Here is a 20,276-nt window from a genome sequence, read left to right as displayed (position 1 = left end):
GTTCTGGTCGCCCTATTATAGGAAAGATGTGGAGGCTTTGGAGAGGGTGCAAAGGAGGTTTACCAGGATGCTGCCTGGACTGGAGGGCTTGTCTTACGAGGAGAGGTTGACTGAGCTCGGACTTTTCTCTCTGGAGAGAAGGAGGAAGAGAGGTAACCTGATCGAGGTGTACAAGGTAATGAGAGGCATGGATAGAGTCGATAACCAGAGACTTTTCCCCAGTGCAGGATTGACTGCCACGAGGGGTCATAGTTTTAAGGTGTTAGGAAGAAGGTATAGAGGAGATGTCAGAGGGAGGTTCTTCACCCAGAGAGTTGTGAGCGCATGGAATAGTTTATCAGTGGTAGTCGTGGAAACGGAGTCATTAGTAACATTTAAGTGACTGCTGGACATGCACGTGGACAGCAGTGAATTGAGGGGAATGTAGGTTAGGTTATTTTATTTTTGGATTAGGAATATTCCACGGCACAACATCGTGGGCCGAAGGGCCTGTACTGTGCTATACTTTTCTATGTTCTATATACCTCCGCTATATCTGCCATCCAAGATGTCAGCTTTTGTAGTGCTGCAAAACACGTTACATGTTGTCCCAGTGGGCCTTTTGCAGTGCAGTGGTGGTATCATTGCCTCTGTCAGCCAATTAGAAAAAGCCTTCCTAACTTCCCATATCTCTCAGAAGGAATGTTACAGGAGAAATATTAAGCTGGAGAGGATTGAGAGATTTACCAGGAGGATAATGCCAGGTATGGAAGGTTAGAGTTATACAGAAAGGCTGGATAGGTTGGGACTTCCACCACTGGAACATGAGGTTGACAGGTGACTTTTTTTATAGAAGTTTAAAATGATGAGGTATACCCTGAGGTTTTACCCTGGCTGAGGGATTTCAAGACTAGGGGATGTATTTTTAAGGTGATGAGAGATTTTAAAAACACAGGTCAAATTCTCTTGCAATAAATTTTGGTAGTGGTGGATGTGGGTACAATTACATGTAAAAGACGTGGAGAGATGAATAGGAAAGGTTTAGAGGGATATGAGCCAGAAGCAAGCAGGCAGGACTAGTTTGGGATTATAATTCCCATTGGTATCCAGTGTGTGTGCGCGCTGTATGACTGTAGTTAATGCTTATCTTTAATTCATGTATTTTAGGCATGAGGGGCCATGGCAACAGCAGTTGCTCAACAATCAACTCAGCCAGTGGTGTTATTCTTAAAGAACAATCTGGCTGTGGAATAGGTTCCAATGATAATTAGCTATTTCTGTGCCCAGCTACAGTATGCAAAGGTACCAAGCCTCAGCGTAGACTTACAGCCCCTCTCCTGGCACACCACACTACACCACAACACTCAGCTACTCCTCTCCCCAGCTGCATGCATGTTTGGCAGTTCAATACAGTGTAAAGCAGATGAGTCTCAATCTAATGTGTAGTCTGGTTATGGGGAAAGATTATCAAGCGGTGTGAAGAGCATTCGTTTAAAAAGTACTTTTCACAATCTCACATCAATCCTGTTTTTCCACAACCAGTGTTAGTCTAATTTAGTGCTGGAAATCTGTCCTGCCAGGTATGGAAGGTTTGAGTTATACAAAAAGGCTAGATAGGTTGGGACTTCCACCACTGGAACATGAGGTTGAGAGGTGACTTTTTTATAGAAGTTTAAAATCATGAGGTATATAGATAGGGTTAATGGGGACAGGTAGGCACTTGAAGCTGGATTTCTGCATCATAACGGCCCATTTTTAATTTTTGAATGCAACTCGGACCTCATTGCTGTCAATTACACGATAAACTACATTTAAGACAAGAACCACCAATAAAACTGATTAGGGGATTTATTCCAACACTTAACTAGGTGTGCCCTCTTTCAGAGACCAGGTCAAAGATAGCAGCATGCTACTCCAACCAAAAGCTGGTAATGGCTAGCAGTGCAGCATGTACAAGAGGGTGGACAATTGTGGACATCAGGAGGAGCAGTACAGGAGATTCTCAGCTTTGGAGGACTTCATGCTTTTTGAGAACTATTTTTCTACACCGGCATGGAAGTGTGTAGAGGCAGGCTTGCCAGTTCAAGAGCTGTTTCAACTGTGCATCTCTTCACTGCATGTAAAACTTCATGCAGAGATAGAGTAGTTTCATAAGCAGGCTGCAGAACAGTAACAAATGTTAGCAGGTACAAGAGAAGCTACAAAGGCTCTGAAGCATTGACCCTCCCTTGATGTTCAGGTAACGCAATGCTGGTTCCTGAAAAATGTGGCAGTACACCACGTCTTTTGTGGCATGAGTGGAAAAATCACTGCATTATTGCAATCAATTAAGCCTACAACCACTACCTTCATATATCATGAAAACATTAAAAGATAGCACAGATTGTGTTGAAGAAGTCTTACAAGTTTTTACAGACTACCTTAAATCAAAACAAATAAGGAATCCGTACAGGACTTCAATAAATCGAGTGATCAGTGGAAAAACATTACTCTGAAGCTTTGAAATGAGAGTTTATACATGAAGAGAATTGTTGGAATTATCAGTGAGAGATTGGTATCAGGTAAGTAGTTCAGAAATGGTTAATGTTGGCATCATTAAGTTTGACCTAACCTGATTAAGGGACAGGAAGGCTGAACATACTGGCTCTTCACTACAGTATCCTTTATGCACAGGTCCCCAGCATCATAATAAATGTTTAACCTATAATTAGTACTCACTTGGTATCAGGTAATAAAAAGTTAGGAGACTCTTAGCAGGGCTCACTTGCAGTTTATTTTTACCAGAGTCTAAGGGCCTACTTAGTTTACAATCATGGAAAGAACATTAATGCAACTATCCTATTATAATGGCAGGGCAGCACATCCAGCAATTCTGGGCATTTTGCCTTAGCCACGGTTTGGACATACAGAAAGCATAGCTAAAAAATTACTTGCATTATTGCAAATTATTCAATGCTGCCAGCACAACTCACACACACCAGGAACTCCAGTTCAATTCCAGCCTTAGACTTAGTCGGGAGTTTGCACATTGTGCACATGTCCGTGTAGGTTTCCACCAGGTACTTGGGCTTCCTCCCACAATCAAGGTGTGCAGGTTAGGTGGATTACCATGCTATAATCATGTTTGGAGATGTGCTGGCTGGTGGATTAGCTGTGGGTAATGCAGGAAAAGGGTAGGGGGTTAGTCTTCAGAGGGAAGAATGGCCTGCTTCACCACTGTAGGAATTCCACAATTCAAGATCAAAGCAAGGCCAGGAAATCAATTAATTAACTAATATATTTTGAGAAAGACAGCAGACTACCAGAAACCATTGCCTGCAGCAACGTCATATTATCCAGTTCGTAGCAATTTATACAGACTTCATAAAAACTAAATCTCAGCATAGTGTCTTTAACACACATGAGGATCTCATTTTCCAACTCATTCTAGATAGTATATTTTTCACTGCACTGGAATGTCAATCTTAATTGTGTTCAAGTCTTAAGGCACTGCATAGCCAATGAATCACTTTTGAAGTGCAATCATTTACGCAGTCTGCTAAACTAGAGCACACATAGTGAAACTGGTGTCCTAAGATGTGGGAATTGGTCTGGATGCTGAATTTGTTTACTTCTGAATTATATTATGGGATCCTTGACATCCAACTGGATAGAAGACTGAGATATAGAATGCTGGTGTCAGAGGCTCTGAATTCTTCAATTGCATTCAAATCCACTATAGTCCTACTCAATGCAGGCACTGGTGCTGAAGTACATATAGGTTATACAAAAAGTCCAGTGATAAAACTTGACACACAACACATCTCGTGAATCTAGAGCTGTGACTAACGATACAAAGACAAAGCTAAACTGCATTTGTAAATTAGGCCAAATAATTCAGACTACATTAAAACTTAGACGTGGAGTACTGTGACTAGTTTTGTCAATGTATCACAAGGACGTAAAAACCTGAAGTAGTGCAGAGAAAAGTTAGTGTTGATCCTCTGTGGTACAAGACTGATCAGTTACAAGATGTGACTGCAAATTCTTAGGAAATGACAAGAATAGGTCTTGGATACAATTAATAAGGGATTTTCTAATGTTGGAACACAACAAATTTAAACTTCAAGATGAAACCAGATGTTCAAACTAGTGAAAGACAGATTTCGCACTAATGCCAGGAAGATTAGTGAACATAATTATCAAACTCAATTAGAGAGATCCAGGTATGATAGTGAAGGCATAAGCCTGATATCATCGTGCCAGGGTTTGGAGGGCAGTTTTGAGTGCTGGCACTTTTCCATCTGTAAATACACCACAATTCTTTCATCCAAGAGGAGAACATCTTACATTGGGTTTCTCTAACAGTATTCAATTTTTTTTTCCATTTGCCATTCAGAAATGGCTAAATTGTACTGCACAAAGTTACGCTACAAGTGTATCAATTAAAACTGCAATTAAATTAATTTGGATTGAGTGGATTAAACATTTAATCGTGAAAAAGCACACTTAGATGGTGACTTGATTATTGCTGAGTTGAAATTTGACAAGTTTTGGGGCTAAATACGTTTTGTTGCAATTAATACACAAGATGTATTTAGAAATACACAACTTTATTAAAAAGCAAAAAAACCCTTAAAGCATAATTTCTTGGCAAAGCAAACACCAGGAGACAAAATTCAAGAACAATCTGAGGACAAAATGTCAAAATAAAAACGCCAGGTCAAAGAAAAACGTATTCCTCCAAACATTTTAGCAGTAGTTGCGACTTAACCAAATTTACAGTACTTTAGAAAGGGGTGGAATGGCAGAAAAACAATAAAAGCAGTTCCACTATAACACTGCATACAAAAATGAAAATTTTTTGCATGCTTGCCATTTAACCTTCACAAATTTCACAAAATGTAATAAGCACTAGGCAACTGTAATCACAAAACCATCCCTTTCCCTACCACATATGTACCACGTCTACATCATGAAAAATTTGAAAAAGCCAACTGAACTAGCCAGTAAATATTTAATTATATTTCAATTCTACAGCCATGCCAAAATAGTCACACGCCAATATCAGCTTCTCATCTGTACATACTTGAACAAATTGTGTATATTCACTGAGTTTTTAGACAACCACAGAATGTATTTACTTAACATTGTTTATTTAGGACAACTTCTTTTTCTTCCACACCAAGCAGCATTGTACAATATAAGCTATAGCCACAAAAAGACAGACTGCATGGTACAAGTGCAAAGAAAATCTTATTCATCCTCCACTTGTGTATTTAAAGATAACGTCCATCTTACACAGGATATGTAGTCTTCTGATCAAATTGTACAAAGTGATGAAAACCAAAGGTGTCAAAAGCTGAAAGGAGTTTATAACAACAGTCCAGAGGAAACAACACTTGAATTTCAGACTGCGGCACCTCATAACTGAGTTATTTACTTTTCAATTCAAGAAATTTGCAAAATTAATAATCCTAGCTCCTGTCTGTAAACTTTTTGGGGATAGTATGTGCCCAGAATTATCAGGAGTGATAACAATATGTTGTGATCTCCTTTATTATATACCACAATCGCAAAAATAATATTTATGGAATTTATTGCAGTTTAATTTGGATTAACTGTGTGGTTAATTTTAAATAAATCTAATATCTACACTCCGATGAAACAGGCAACGCTATTTAGATGAAGCTATAAAATTACATAACATGAATTTAGATATTTACATATACACAGTTTTAAATGTTCATTCAGAATGCAGTGCGATAAGGATCAAAATGTACTTGTATGTTAAATATTTCTCCCAACACAAGCATTTTTGAAAGTAAAGCCATGTTCAAACACCCTCAAACACAGGTAGGGAAGTGAATGACAGATAAAACACAATTAATATTTAAAATCCAGCATATGATGGACATTACCTTACAGTGCTGAAACATATCTGTGCCTTCTGATGGTTCAGAAAAAGTTCTGCTTCCTTTTTCCAAACTAGTTAAATATACAATTTTGTAACAAACATAAAATGTCCTCAAGTATTTGGGAATACTCGAGAAAATTATGTAATAGCTTCTAATATAATCTCAGGCATTTTGGTAATATATATATTAAAATAATAGTATTACTTTGTACAGAAGATATTCCTTACAGTAAACTGAACTTGATAAATAGTGTACAGATCACAACAGATGTTCAATTCTTAAGGAGCAATCTCATTTACAGTTTCTGCATGACAGAGGTGCCCCAATGGATTGTACAAATTGATTTTGACTGCTTCCAAAAAACAGTTTTATTACTAAAAACCAACATAAAATGACATAAATGCACCTTTATTTCTATTAAGTTATATGGCTCAGTTTTCACAGCATGTAATCTCAATCTACCTATAAATTTAAGGCTACTTATAAGAATATCCTGCCATAGTTTGATGTTATACTCAGTTACTGGTGGCTAACTATCTAGCAAGTACTAGTGTGAATTTTGTCACATTGTACAAAACTGAAGTCAAATTTATAATAATAAGCTCATCTTATTATATAATTGTGTATATATATACTGCCATGAAATTGTGGTTGAATACATTACCCAAATGATCAATCTATAGTCAACCTCACTGACCTCTACAGAAATTCAATTTAACACCATGTTCTTGAATAATTTAGATTTCTTACAGTTTTAGTGTCTATTCAATAGAACAGTACTCTGGATTTTTATACGATTTGACTTGCACCTCAAAAGTAGAGTTTATAATACTTGATAACTATTGTATCTGTACCAGTAACAGACTAAAGATCGAATGTTAGTCAACTATTTCCTAGTTCAATTACCCTCTTAGCTATTTCAGAAAGGGAGGGGGTAAAAACGACTTCATGACAATCATCTTTCCTTTTCTCAATATCTCATGACAATTCATGGGGTCTTGTCCAGGAATACGCCAGGAGAGAGAAAGGAAAGAGAGTAAGGGAAGTATTATATTATGGGGTTTTAAACTTGAATAAATGAGTTTCAAGTAAAGGTTAACACGATTAATGCACCAAAGCTGGTAGCCAGTGGAAGGTGTCCAATTAATGTTTGCACTTGAACACTTACTATTTAAACAATAAAATGTGCACCATGTAGCACTGAACACATGTAGGAAATGTATCACTCTTTTAGCGCTAGTCATGCATCGAGGTGCATGCACACTGGAGGACCATCAAGCTCAATTTCTCTTAAGAAACAGTGCCCTCATACTGTAAAAAGCCAATATTTTTGCTGACACTTTTATAAGCTTTCATTTTATTACAATTACTCAGTCACATATTCAAAATCCCACACAGCCACCACTAAAACTAAACAATCTTTTGGATTTCCCAAAAGCAGAAACAATTAATTCTTTCAGATAAAAGAAGAGTTTTTAAACTGCAATGTGGTTTCAAAACAGTCAGCAGAACCAACCCCCCCCCCCCACCCCCAACTCATTTTATACGTTATTCATTTATGGAACATGCTGGATAATGCTTTAAAAAATACAGGGGTTCCTGTGTACTGTACTGCAAATACAGGACATGCAAATCAGCTCCACCGAGACAAACAACACAGCTCTTTGCTGGCCCATGTGTATTTAAGTCACCCACAGTTACTTATTTAATAATTTTGTTATAATTACAAAAATGCTTGGCATTGGTCTTACTGTAGTTTGGTTAGTGAATATAATTACATAAAATTACTGTAATTTCTCTGCTTCAGACCTCTAAAAAAAGATAGCTTTTTAAAATAATTTGATAAAAAAAACATAGCTTCAAGCACAATCCAATATTGAAATCTTGAACCAGAGTTTACTTTTGTAAGGATATTAAAAAACTTGAGGTACTTTAAAAACTGGATTAGTAAAAGATGTCCCACTTGAATGTATAAAACTTTGTGAAAAAGAAAATTTTAAATATATTTTAATATGACCTACAGTCTATGAAATCCCATTGCATTTTAAATTTCAGCCTTTTTACATTTTGTTTATACATAAATACATACTTGAACAAAATGTGTAGAAATTGATATAATTTACACTTCACTGTGTACTAAGGTAACCAGAAAATCAAATCTGCTATTGCTTACAATTAAAATTACACAGCAATAACCCAAATGTATAACAAATCTTTATCTAATGGTATTAGTTTACATTGCTTAATTGCAATTTACAGTGACATGAAACACCATTAAATTAATGACAAAAAGACAGTGATGACAGTATTTTTCTGTGTTATCATGAATGACCACTTAACATACAAAAGATCAGAGACGGTGGAAGAGAAGAGCCGGATTGTACTTGTATAAAGTAAACTGAAGAAGGCTGAGCAATATTTGCATCAAGTACCAATCTGTTAACAAGTGATGCAAAATATTACAAGAATATCACTTGTTGCTGAGAAACTGGTCGCAGCTATTCTGCTTTCAACCCTTCAGAATAAGCACCAGGGAACAGAATCCACAGAGGCACAGTTTTTGGTGGTTAAAATAGCACCAACAGCAGGCTAACAAATGAATGCTGGTGTGCGCTGCGCTTCACACTTCAAAGCCTCAATCGGCTTGTTGGAACAATGACTCGTCCCAATCACTTGGAAAAAAAGATAAATATAGTTTCTAAAACATTTTACAACAGGAGCCAACTGTTTTGCAGCAACACTAAAACCAATTCACAGTAAAATGTATTTGCTTTTATTTTCCAGTAGTAAAGAAGCAAAACAATGTTTGCAGGCCACTCAAGCACCTTTGTTTGATGGGAGTGGATGAAGTTGGTCCACATCGTCCTTGCATAGGTCACATTGTTTTGAGGTAGAATTCCTAATTACCTAGAGATAGAAAGGGAAAAGTATGTTATCTATCTTCTACTAATATATGCAGACTTACTTCAAATTCAAAACAACACTACAAGGATTAGCTGAAGGAGAACAAACCATGTCAAGTTTAAACAGCGTCAAATTACAACAATTTAAAATAGGTCATCCAGGTTTTAAAGTCTGGGAGATTCATATATCCCAATTAAAAAATTAATAAAAGCTAAACTGCAAATCATTGAGTTTAACTTCAAGAACATTTCCACTAAAAAGCAAATATTACAGTAGATACATCTTCACATGAAGCTCAAATGACTAAATCACTGAAATCATGAATTTTTGTTAGTTAGTCATCATGTCAGTATGTTATTGTTGGGAAAGCAGGAAACTCAGGAAGCTGGAATCTGAATTTTTTTTTAAAAAATGCAGCATCTGTGAAGCAAGAGAAACAGATAATGTTTCAGGTTTGTGACTTTTCCCAGTTCTGATTAAAGATCATAGACCTGAAATGTTAACTGTTTCTATTATTATTAGAACTTTACATGATGTTAAAAAGCAATTATTTTAAATTGAAATAAATATCTGCCTCTGCATTCTGATTTAAAGCACATGCACATCTTAGAGAAAAGAAAAAAATTCCTAAACCATGAGATATTCTCAAACTTTTCAGTTTATTCAAACTAAGAGTATGCATTTCATCATGTTGTCATACACATAGCTGTACATATTCTGATAATATATTTTAGCCTTGCACATATTTCTAACCTTACCTTATAAGACCGATAAAGTACGTGAGTTCTTAGCGAGGTTTAACCCCAGAGAAATGTGTAGCATAAGGAGACTGCATGCCAAGTGTGACCCACATTGCAGATGTATTTGTGCTGGACTGAGGGATGAGAGGTGCTGACTGAGCAAGCGCTGAGCGTGGCAAAGGTGGGTGATGTACTGTGAAGGAAGGGTGAGACACTTTGGGCTGCAGAGATGCAAGCTTCATGGCTAATGCTGTGTTAGCAGACTGAAGCGATGCAGTTGAAGAGGAGCAAGAAATGGAAGAAGACAAGTATCCATCACTAACAGTGGATATATTACGGAAAACTGAAGGATCAGGACTGTTTGAATTTAACAGTGGTGGGGGTGGTGGTAAAGAAATATTTGGGGGAGGCGTGTTAAGCACAGACTGTGTAGGTGCCCGTGTAAGGTAGGGGGCCATTCTGCTCTCTGCAGAAGACAATGTACTGGAACAAACAGCCGGAAATGAATGGGTAGTAGTAAGTACAGTCTGTAGTGGGTTAAAGTTTAACATCGTGCTACTAGATACTGGAACATTGCTGGAATTGGCTCCAAACTGATGAGAAGAGACTGAAGGCACCACATGGTTAAAAATACCTGAAATAGGAGAGAAAAAACAGCTCAAAGACTTTTGACTAGCAGGAAGCAAAGCATCAAAATAGCAGCTAAGCCCACACCTGAGTTTTTTTTTGTCCAGCAAGCACAGTAAAAGCAATGAAAGAAAATAGTTATCATAAAGCAAAACAATTCAGGTTACCCAAAGCATAGCAAATCTCCTTTTCAGTCAATTTCTAGATTATCAAAGGAAAAATGTTTTATATAAAAATGTAAATAATACTTTAAAACATGCTTTTATCCACCACATACTGAAAGTTACTTGCAAAAGTTTTCCTCCATTTTCACTGCCCTCGTCTACCAAATTTTCCTCTCTTCCCAAACTAACAAATACTTGCATTTCTTCTATTTCAACTAAATAATTATTCCGAATGCATGCATCTACATGATTTATTATATTGTTCAAGCATGGAACACAGATCCCTGAAAACAGATCTTTCTAAGACAGATCTCACATGAAGACCACTGCCTAGAAAAAGATCTCTGGATGAAATTCAAACAGAAGCCCCAGTTGATGAATTCATCCACTCTCCAGTCAGGGTGTGGTGTAGATCTTCCTTTAACTCTGAACTTATATTTGTGATCACCTCCCATCATCTTAGGATTTAAGCTCACTGAAATGCACATCTAAAATGTTAAACGTATTGGCATCAGCCATCATGTCAAAATATTTTCAGACGCTTCATAAAATTACGTAGAGCTTGTTTCTGCAATTCATCCTAAGAGATATACTGTATTACACAGGCTAAATTAAACCAATTCTAGGTACTATTTAGATTATTAAACTGGACATGTGGAAAGCTACAGAAGAATTCAAAGATGGACTGTATGAAAATGTAAACCATTTTATTTCCCCCTCTTTACTACCTAATTCGGAATTGCTAATGGGAGATACACTTTGCTTTCAGCTGTGGTAATGGAATGATTTCCGCTTTTTGCGTACAGTTCTAAATTTGCACAGTCTTCTTCTGTTCAGTATATCAAGGGTCATCCAGATACCCTTCCAAATAGCAAGATTAAACGATGGCCTTTAACAAAAAGAACAAGTGAACAGACCAACTAACATGTTTTTGCTTAGAAACCTAAACTTCATAGCACATCAACAAACTGCTCCAGAATTCAAGATTTTGATTTCACTATCTATTCCATGGACAGCTCCAAGTACTGATCAAACATTGATTAAAGCACATTTGTTTCCATTCATCTTTAACAAGTTAGCACCTCTGCCCAGAGAGCATGGGTGTGCTAACACACATACAGCTGCTCTTTGCGTGGAATCTCAGACCCTGAAGATGAAAGGCCATGTGAAAGGCTTTGTGATAATATCAGCCAGTTATTCACTGATATCTCTAACTACTTGAAGCACTTTAAACAAATTACTTCAAGTGCAAGTTGGAATTGAGAAGAGAGAATCAGGAATTAGTGGAATTTCCCTTTGAGATCAAAAGGGTGTCATGAAAACCCCAAGAGAAAAATTTCACCTTGTTCCTTTGTTGTTTGTTCAAGGCTCAAGGGCCCTTCTAACAATGTGCCAAAAACTTAAAATTATTTTATTCTAAAATTGGTGAGATAAATTTCCCAAAGTTCTATTTCACGGAGCCACATTGCAGAAGTTCAGAAGGATGTTACAATAGAATTGGGTTTAATCTTTTACCCCTTTCAACCAGCAGAAAGGATAAAGCTTGGGAAATGTTTTGCAGGATATGGAATACAGGCTGAGAATCAAAATCACTCTGGGTTCTCCTCTTGAAGCCCCACTGATGGCAGGCATCAATACAAAAACTGCACAGCGAATAGCATCAACGTGGTAGAAGTCACGCTTGCACCACTCAATTATCAATCTGCAACAAGGCAGCACTGAGGTCAATAATGACTGAAGATAAAAAGATAGATTTGAACGCTGCAATTGTTGTCAAATTCTAATCTGGGGTAGGGAGGGTCACGCACGCTTTGGATATCAGAGATCCACATGAAGGCTAAATAAAGATTTGATGTGCTGATCTTGTAAGGCCAAAATCAAATAACATGCGTGTGTGTTACTGGTTTCAAGTGAGGACATAACTCGTGTCAATCCCTTGTCCTGCCTTCTTAAGCACTGCTCTAAGACGATGACCTGTCACACCATGGTCAAGTCCATCCCACAATTCCATACTGTCCAAACAAAGCTTCAATGACAAATGAGTAAGAATTTGTCATATTCACCAACATTTGCTTTAAAACATTTGATCATTCATCACTTGCACTTGGAATATTGATTTCAAAACAAGTCCAAACCGTTCTTTTCCTTGGATTGAGAATCCAGCATTAAATTTAGCTTTGATCAATCTACTGTGGGATAAACAGAAGGTAATCTAATAATTCAATGAGATCAGGTTTTTTGAAAAACGTTTGAATCGGTCAGTCATTAACAACAACAAGGAACACCAAGCACTAAACTTGTACAGTGCCAGCATAAACCAATATAGCAACCAATTTTATAGACCACCATGCCCAGAACAATACCCTTGATAAAAGGTGTTCTTCTGTAGGTTTTAGAATGGTCATCGGTCAGTATAAAAATTGTTTCCAGAAATATAGCTTAAAGTGTTTAACTTATGAATTTGGCTGCATGGTACATGAAAACCTAAGTTTTGGACTTTGTTCATAGTCATGTGAAATAAATTTGAGTGTGTTTCCTTCCTCATCACTCCATGTTCTCTGGGAAACATTCACAGAAAAGGACCGTGTCCCTGCAGATGGAAAACACATGTCAGGCACTGCAAATTTATCAACTAAACTAAAGTTTGGGGGAATAACTATTTTCAAGTGCATTGACAATGGCAATACCTCGACCAGAGTCCATTTGCCAAAAAACATGTTTTCTCATGTGGTGCATCGAAAATCCCTTTGAAATTTGGTCTTTTTGCACCTGCCCTGATGAGTGCAAATCAAAATACACCCATGCCTAGTAATATTCAAAGGTCGACAATACCTCTGAACGGGCCCTTTTGCATTTGCTGTCAACGTGTCACTCACTCAAGACCAGTAATTTAGTGCTGGAAATGAAGAAAACTATTATCTAACCTACAAAGCCATGAAATAGGCGGTTTCTAATTCTGTCCTCATCTTAAATCTTTCATATTTTTCTTTTCATGACAATTAGATAAGGCAGAGATTGTGACTAATCTTTGATCAAAAACCAAAACTACAAACATGGACTTGGGCAAGGGTCATCTCAAAAATGTCACCAAAAAATAATGTCAAAGATCTATCGTCAGAGTTGGACCAGGAATAATACAAGGTTTCTTCAACTTAGCATTATGCTTCTGCCTAACTTCCAAAGAATTTTTCCAACAGGAAAGTATCCAAGTAAAACACAAAAAGACTGGCATTTACACAATACTTCCCACAATCAGTACACCCCCAAGCACTTCACAGACAATAAAGCACTTCTGAAAATTTAGTTATTGTTGTAATGGAGAGAATGAGGACCAGTAAAAACCTCAAAAGACTTCTTCACTAAGAACACAAGATGTATCTGGATGGAGGCTTGCCCAAAACTCAACCATACAAAAAAAACCATTGTCCTTCCATTACAGCATCTCCAGCATATGTTTCATTCTTGCCTTTTATGGCAGTCACTACATATATCTCCTTGGCCATATGAAAATGAACTGCCTCAAAGATTGATAATCCTGTGAATTTCCTTCTCTCCTCACACCAAAACATTGGAGTTTAATAATAATCGTAAATCTGCCAACCCATTAAAAAGGCGTAAACAAGCCAATCCCAGACCTTGATGAGCATTAGTTTAAAAGGTTTCGAATGATTCGGAAACCTCTATTCAAGCAAAAAGAGTCAAATACTCTTCTGTCCAACCAATGATCATGACCTTTGTAATGGTGTTTCACTGAAAGAAACATTGTGTATAATGTTGAGGCTCAACCTGAAGCAGCAGTCATATAATCCTTGTGCTTTTATGAAAAAGACAGACAAATCTTATTATCTTGAGAACAGATAATGTAAATATACTCAAATTAAATTAACCACAAGGGTCCAAACTTTCACAATGTCAAAGCACAAAGATTTTTACTCCACTTGCAATAGCAATTTCAGTATTATCTGGCAGTCACTGAGCTTCCTTTTCCTAAATTTCTGCTAGGCTATGACACTGTTTTCTGAATGATTTACAACATAAAAAGGATTTTTAAGAAATGGATTTACGATATTTACACGTGTGGTCAAAATTTTTTTGAACTTACCAGAGCTATTTCCAATAGCAATCAGAATATGTTGTGGACTAAATTCTCTACAAATCCAAATACAGGTCTCAGTCCCGACTGCCAACATTTAGGCATATTTCTACCACAAACATTATGGAAATTTGAAATGGCTGCACTCAATTTTAAATCTACACTTGTTTTTGTATCAAAGAAAGCCAAGATTTTTGCTATTTTTCCAACAATAAATTCCAATGCTCATATTTATACAACTAGCTCCCATAAACTTGACATATTGTACTGCAAAAAACTTGGTTTTTGTCCATGCAACTCTAGAATTTCACTCCCTCACTCCCCCTCTTTCTCCCCATTCAAGTGCAAAGGTGGAGAAAGAGTTGAGGGGCATTTGAGATTTGAATATGGGAAACATTGACACATTATGCACCTAATGCCTTTTTCCTCAACAGGGGTATCAGACCTCCTCAATGAAGAAATGGGGCACCTAATTAACACTCAAATCAGGCACTCAGTGTAAACTTTGTGTACCAAGAAATTTCTTTGAATCAGTGGAAAAAAATGTGGGAGTGAAATTTCACAGCAAAAGAGCATCTCAAAGCAGATCTCATGGACTGGGAGTTTTTTTTTTGGGGGGGGGGGGTGGTGGGGAGAGTATGCTCTCACTACCCCAACCAAGCCCCCCACTATCAATCATAAGCCTCTCTTTCAATTTTCAAGCCCAACTACAGCAATTATTCGAGTCCTCTCCAGCTCCTTCTCTCAACTCACTACGGCAGCTACTCACCCAGTTTTATGTTGCAGAGTTTAGTTTTCAGCTGGTCTGACCCATGGCCAGCGCTGGAGACCTTTATCTGGTAATAACCTTTCCTTACCTCTGAGAACGACAGTTGATAATTACATTGTTTTATCTTCACTGGTTAATTAGTTATTTAAGAGCACAATATTCTAGAAACTTTCAGGATGCAACAAGATTCAGATTCTGTAGAGATGCAGCACAAAAAAAACTGCTGTCTTTTTGCATCATATTTTGATTGGTTCAGCTGACCCGATAAAATATTGCAACTACTCACTTTGTAAGTATGGGCAATATGGAAGAGGCAAAAGAGTCGTTTAAAGCCCATGATTTCAAATGCCCTGAGTAGATCAGCAGAAACTCTCAGCACCAGATGGGAAAAAGGCATGAAGAGTGTAATAGGTGAACTTCTTTTGAATAGGATTTATCAACCTAAAAGCAGGTTCAAGAACTCCAGGAATTAGGGGATTTACAATGCAAAGAATAAACTTATGGAATTATTGGGAGTAAAAAGGTACATATCCTAAGAATTCTAGGTTGTTGTGTCTGCATCCTAGCAAGCTTGACACTCCATAAGAGTTGGGCAATGACCACATCCAATAAGACAGAATCCAACCAATACCTCTTGATATTCACCAGCACCACTATTGCTGAATACCTCAAAAGGATAGCGCATTGTCCAGAAGCTGAACTCGACCAGCCAGATAAATGCCATTGCCATGTCAGAGGCTGGATTCCACAGGAGTAACGTGTCACCCTACTCCTGAATCTGTCCGTCATCTACAAGTCACAACTCAGGACTGTCAGTGCTAGAAATACAAAGTTCTGTTTATGATAAACAGGGACATATTTTCTAAATCAATCTGCCCAGATATTACTGCACATTTCTGGAGCAGATGGAGCTTGAACCTGATTCAGAAAAAGGATACTTTTGTTGTACCACAACAGCCTCCCAAAGACAAACCAGAACAACTTGAGTTTATGATTTAGACATGAGGAACTAAATAAGTCTCGTGTAAGAGCACTTCTGGATATTAAAAAAGGGACCTCTAGTAGTAGTGCCCCCACTTCTGAGCCAAAAGTCCCAGGTTCAAGTCACACCTGCTCCACAGGTATGTCGTAACAAGCCTGAACAAGTTGATTAATAAAAGGGTTTGGTTCTTTACCCGAATCTTCTTAGACAGAGAGGACATGGTATCCTTGAAACTTTTCAGGATAAATGGACACCATGGGGCTAGGATGCATTATATTCCAGTCCCATGATATTTTTATTTAGTTTTTTTCCTTTGGTTTTTAGTTACTGGTGTTCTTGGTGCACCAGTACAGCTAAATCTGCAACTCAAGAGCAATCTGAGACCCCAGGATGAAATCAATTTGGACTCAAAAACCACTGATCCATAGCTCCATTGGTTTGCTTAATCCTACTTTCCTGGTGAATTTGATTTCACCATGTCACACTCTCCATTTCACCTCCTGATATACAGCTATAAGTGGAACATTTTCACATCCTGTACAAAGACAGAAATGTATCCTTTCGTTTCATGCAATTTCCTGATTATCTACTACTAACTCCCGATTTTCATTCTCCAGAGAACCAATACATACCCTTTCTTTTTTAGAAAATGGTAGTGTAGACACTCTTACAATCCATTGTTATATTCCTTGCTTGTTTCTTCTCATATTGTAATTACGTCCTCCTGATTTCCTTTTTGATCATTCTCTGCTGTTCTTTATATTCTAACCAATTGTCTGACCTGCCACTCATCTTTGCAGAGCTATACAGTTTTTCACCAAGTTTGATGCTTTCCCCAATTTATTTAGTTAACCACAAATGATAGGCTTTTTGCTTCAGAATTTAAATTTAAAAGTAGGAATACACTTATTGCGTTTTCTGACATATCCCCTGAAATATCTGACTCTACCGATTTATCCCCTAGCAAACTACGCCATTTCAGTTCAAATAAATCAAGTTCTACAACTACAAAGTTTCTACTTAGATATAACATTAATTTTAGTCCTAATCTTCTCCCTCAAAAACAGGGCACAACATCCATTCATATTGAGATCACTGCAACTAAGGGGCTCCTAAAATCCAAAGTCATTAATAAACTCTATTATAATACCAATTCTGATTTATGTTCTCTCATTCGTTTTAGAACATGGTGCTCTTAGAAACTCACTCAAATGCATTCTAAGAACTCTTCATGCAGCTTACTACGACCAAACTGATTTCTCCACTCTATATGTAGGTTAAAAGTCACCCATGATTATTGCCATTTCTTTATCACAAGTACCCAATATTTCTTGTATACTTTGTCCTACTTGTGGTTACTGTTTGGGGTGTCGTAAACCACTCCCACTCGAATTCCTTCCCCAGTCTTTACTCCTCTCTACGCAAACCAATTCTCCATCCTGATCTCCTGAACCAGAGTCATTTCTAACAATTGCACAAATGCCATCCTTCATTAACAGATGAATGCTCATACATTAAGTTTTGCCTTTTCCTGTCTGAAGATCTGGCCATGATTATTGGCATATCCCTTGGTTTTTACCCCTCTGTCCCTCCTTTTCATTCTCCTAACTTCAATTCCTATATTAATATATTAACCTCATACCACTTTATAATTAAACTACATCTATCCACACTTGATCCCTTGTACAACTATTAAGCTTAAAATCCCATTTACCCAATTATGCAGTTCACAAGAACTAACCCCAGAGTTCAGCTATAGATCAACATGGGTGTTCATAGTAGCAAATCAAATCTGTCCTTAAACACCAAAATTACTAATGCAACTCTTCAGACAAGAAAAATGTGAAGTGTACAAATGGGCCACATGTTAACTTGGAGATTTTGGTTAAGATCATTTAGAAACCAACTAAAAAACTTTTGGGATTCCAGTTTTCAAATAGATTGCAGAAAAGATATTCAAGCTTAATGATAGACCACTCGGGTGTGGTTCAGAACTTTGTGGGAAGCTAGGAATGAGACTGCGGAGACCCTTGCTGAGATATTTGCATGACTGACAGCCATGGTTGAGGTGCCAGGAGACTGGCGGGTAACTAATGCGGTGCTAAGATTTAAGAGTGATGATAAAGGAAAAGCCAGGGAACTACAGACTGTTGAGCCTGACGTCATTGGTGAGTAGGTTGGAGGGAATTCTGAGGAAAAGAATTTACCTGTATTTGGAAAGGCAAGGACTAACGAGGGATAGTCAACATAGTTTCATGCATGGGAAATCATCACCGACTTGATTGAGATTTTGGAAGAAGTGACAAAGATGATTGAAGGGAAAGTGGTAGACATTGTCTATATGAACTTGAGAAAAGGTGTTCCACAAAGTTCCGCTTAGCAGACTGCTTAGCAAGGTTAGATCACATGGAATCCAGGGGGACCTAGCCAATTGGGTACTAAATTGGTTTCAAGGTAAGAGGCCAAGCTTGGTGGTGGATGGTTATTTTTCAGACTGGACGCCTGTGACCAGTGGTATGCCACAAGGTTGGGTGTTGGGTCTGCTGCTTTTTGCCATTTTGTATAAATGATTTGGATATGAATATAGGAGAATTGGTTACTAAGTTTGCAGATGACATCAAAATTGGTGGTTTAGTGTACACTGAAGGTGGCTACGAGTACAATGGAGCCTTGATCAGATCGGTCAAGGGGTGGCATAGTTTAATTTAGTTAAATGCGAGGTCTTGCATTTTACTAAGGCAAACCAGGGCTTCATATAATTCATACAATTAATTATAGGGTCCTGGGACATGTTGCCAAGGAAACCTCGGGCATCAGGTGCATAGTTCCTTCAAAGTGGAACTACAGGTAGACAGGGTGAAGGCGGCAGTGTTTGGCACATTTGCCTTCAGTTGTCAGGGCACAGAGTGTATGAGTTGGGATGTAATGTTGCGGCTGTACAGGACATTGGTTAGGCTACTTTTGACACAGTGCATTCAATTCTGGTCTCCCTACCTTAGGAAAGATGTTGTTAAATTTCAAAGGGTGCACAAAAGATTTACAAGGATGTTGCCAGGATTGGAAGGTTTGAGCGTTAAGGAAATGCTCAATGGGCTGAGGCTTTTTGCTCTGAAGCATCGGAAGCTGAGAAGTAACTTCAGACGTTTATAAAAGCATGGATATGGTGATTAGTCAAGGTCTTTTTCCCAGGTTAGGGCAAGTCCAAAAATAGAGGGTAACAGTTTAAGGGGTAGCGGAAAGATTTAAAAGGGATCCAAGAGGCAACTTCTCTTAAAGTGTGATGCATGCACAGAAAAAGTTGCCACAGAAAGTGGTGCGGGCGGGTACAATTATGGCATTTAAAAGGCATCTGGTTTGGTGTATGAATAGGAATGGTTCAAAGGGATATGGGCCAAATGCTAGCAAATGGAATTGGTTCAGTTTGAGGTATGGACAAGTTGGAACAAAGGGCCTGTTTCCATGCTGTACAAATGGATGACTCAGTGACTCAATAGCTGTATGAGACCGATAGGTGCTGATTCTATATCAATTTGTAAATTGATATGCGTCAACTCATTATGTTGGCACTCCAAACATAGCTAGTTAATTCTATTTACCACCATGCACAAATTAAGCACACACCTCCACAAACCAAAGTATCCACCAAAATTTTATGTTTCCAATGAAATGCTGATAGTCACATTCAAAAACTTAATCACCATTTTAAAAAAAAACTAAAGAAGCAACAATTCCTCATTGAGTAAGCAAACCTAACAAGAGAGATCGCTGCTTTGGGGATCCAATTGAGAAATAAAACAGTATCATGAAAGCATTTGAATTGGAACTGGAATTGAAATTGAAATTAAAATATCCACCTTATTTTGACCTGTTATTGATGAATTGGAAAGGGTGCAAATGCACAGAAAATGGGATAGGTTTCCAAAAGCTATCAGGTAATGACTGTCATATTACATTTTCATTGCTGAGTATTTTTAAATTTAGGAAAAGAAAGTAAGAAGTTATGCCAAAATGTAATGCAAATTCAACAGTGTATTTATATTTCAAAGCTGTGCAGCAGCACAGTTCTCTCTCCAATGTCCACAAATATTATGGATCAGATGCAACTTAAATTTTATCAAGCA

The 20,276-nt window shown here is 37.6% G+C and overlaps 2 protein-coding genes across 5 annotated transcripts in view; one reads left to right on the top strand and one right to left on the bottom strand.

Moving 5' to 3' along the window:
- The window catches only part of plekhj1 (pleckstrin homology domain containing, family J member 1), an 83,022-nt gene that overhangs the window by 27,129 nt on the left and 35,617 nt on the right, over window positions 1-20,276 (top strand). The gene's annotated exons all lie outside the window — the stretch shown is intronic.
- dot1l (DOT1-like histone H3K79 methyltransferase) overlaps window positions 4,596-20,276 on the bottom strand; it is a 99,763-nt gene continuing 84,082 nt past the window's right edge. For 2 of the 4 annotated variants that reach the window (XM_048559494.2, XM_048559495.2), the window contains exons 28-29: window positions 9,539-10,154; window positions 4,596-8,783 (exon numbers count right to left, since the gene is read on the bottom strand). In XM_048559494.2, coding sequence (XP_048415451.1) covers window positions 9,568-10,154 — 587 coding nt within the window. In that variant the 3' untranslated portion in view covers window positions 4,596-8,783; window positions 9,539-9,567. The remainder of the gene's footprint in view (window positions 8,784-9,538; window positions 10,155-20,276) is intronic. The other 2 variants (XM_048559496.2, XM_048559497.2) reach the window with 1 other exon arrangement.

Source organism: Stegostoma tigrinum, chromosome 30 (genome assembly GCF_030684315.1).
Source record: "Stegostoma tigrinum isolate sSteTig4 chromosome 30, sSteTig4.hap1, whole genome shotgun sequence".
Lineage (NCBI taxonomy): Eukaryota > Metazoa > Chordata > Chondrichthyes > Orectolobiformes > Stegostomatidae > Stegostoma > Stegostoma tigrinum.
Note: the sequence above shows the minus strand (reverse complement) of the source record. Positions and strands in the feature narration are given on the sequence as shown.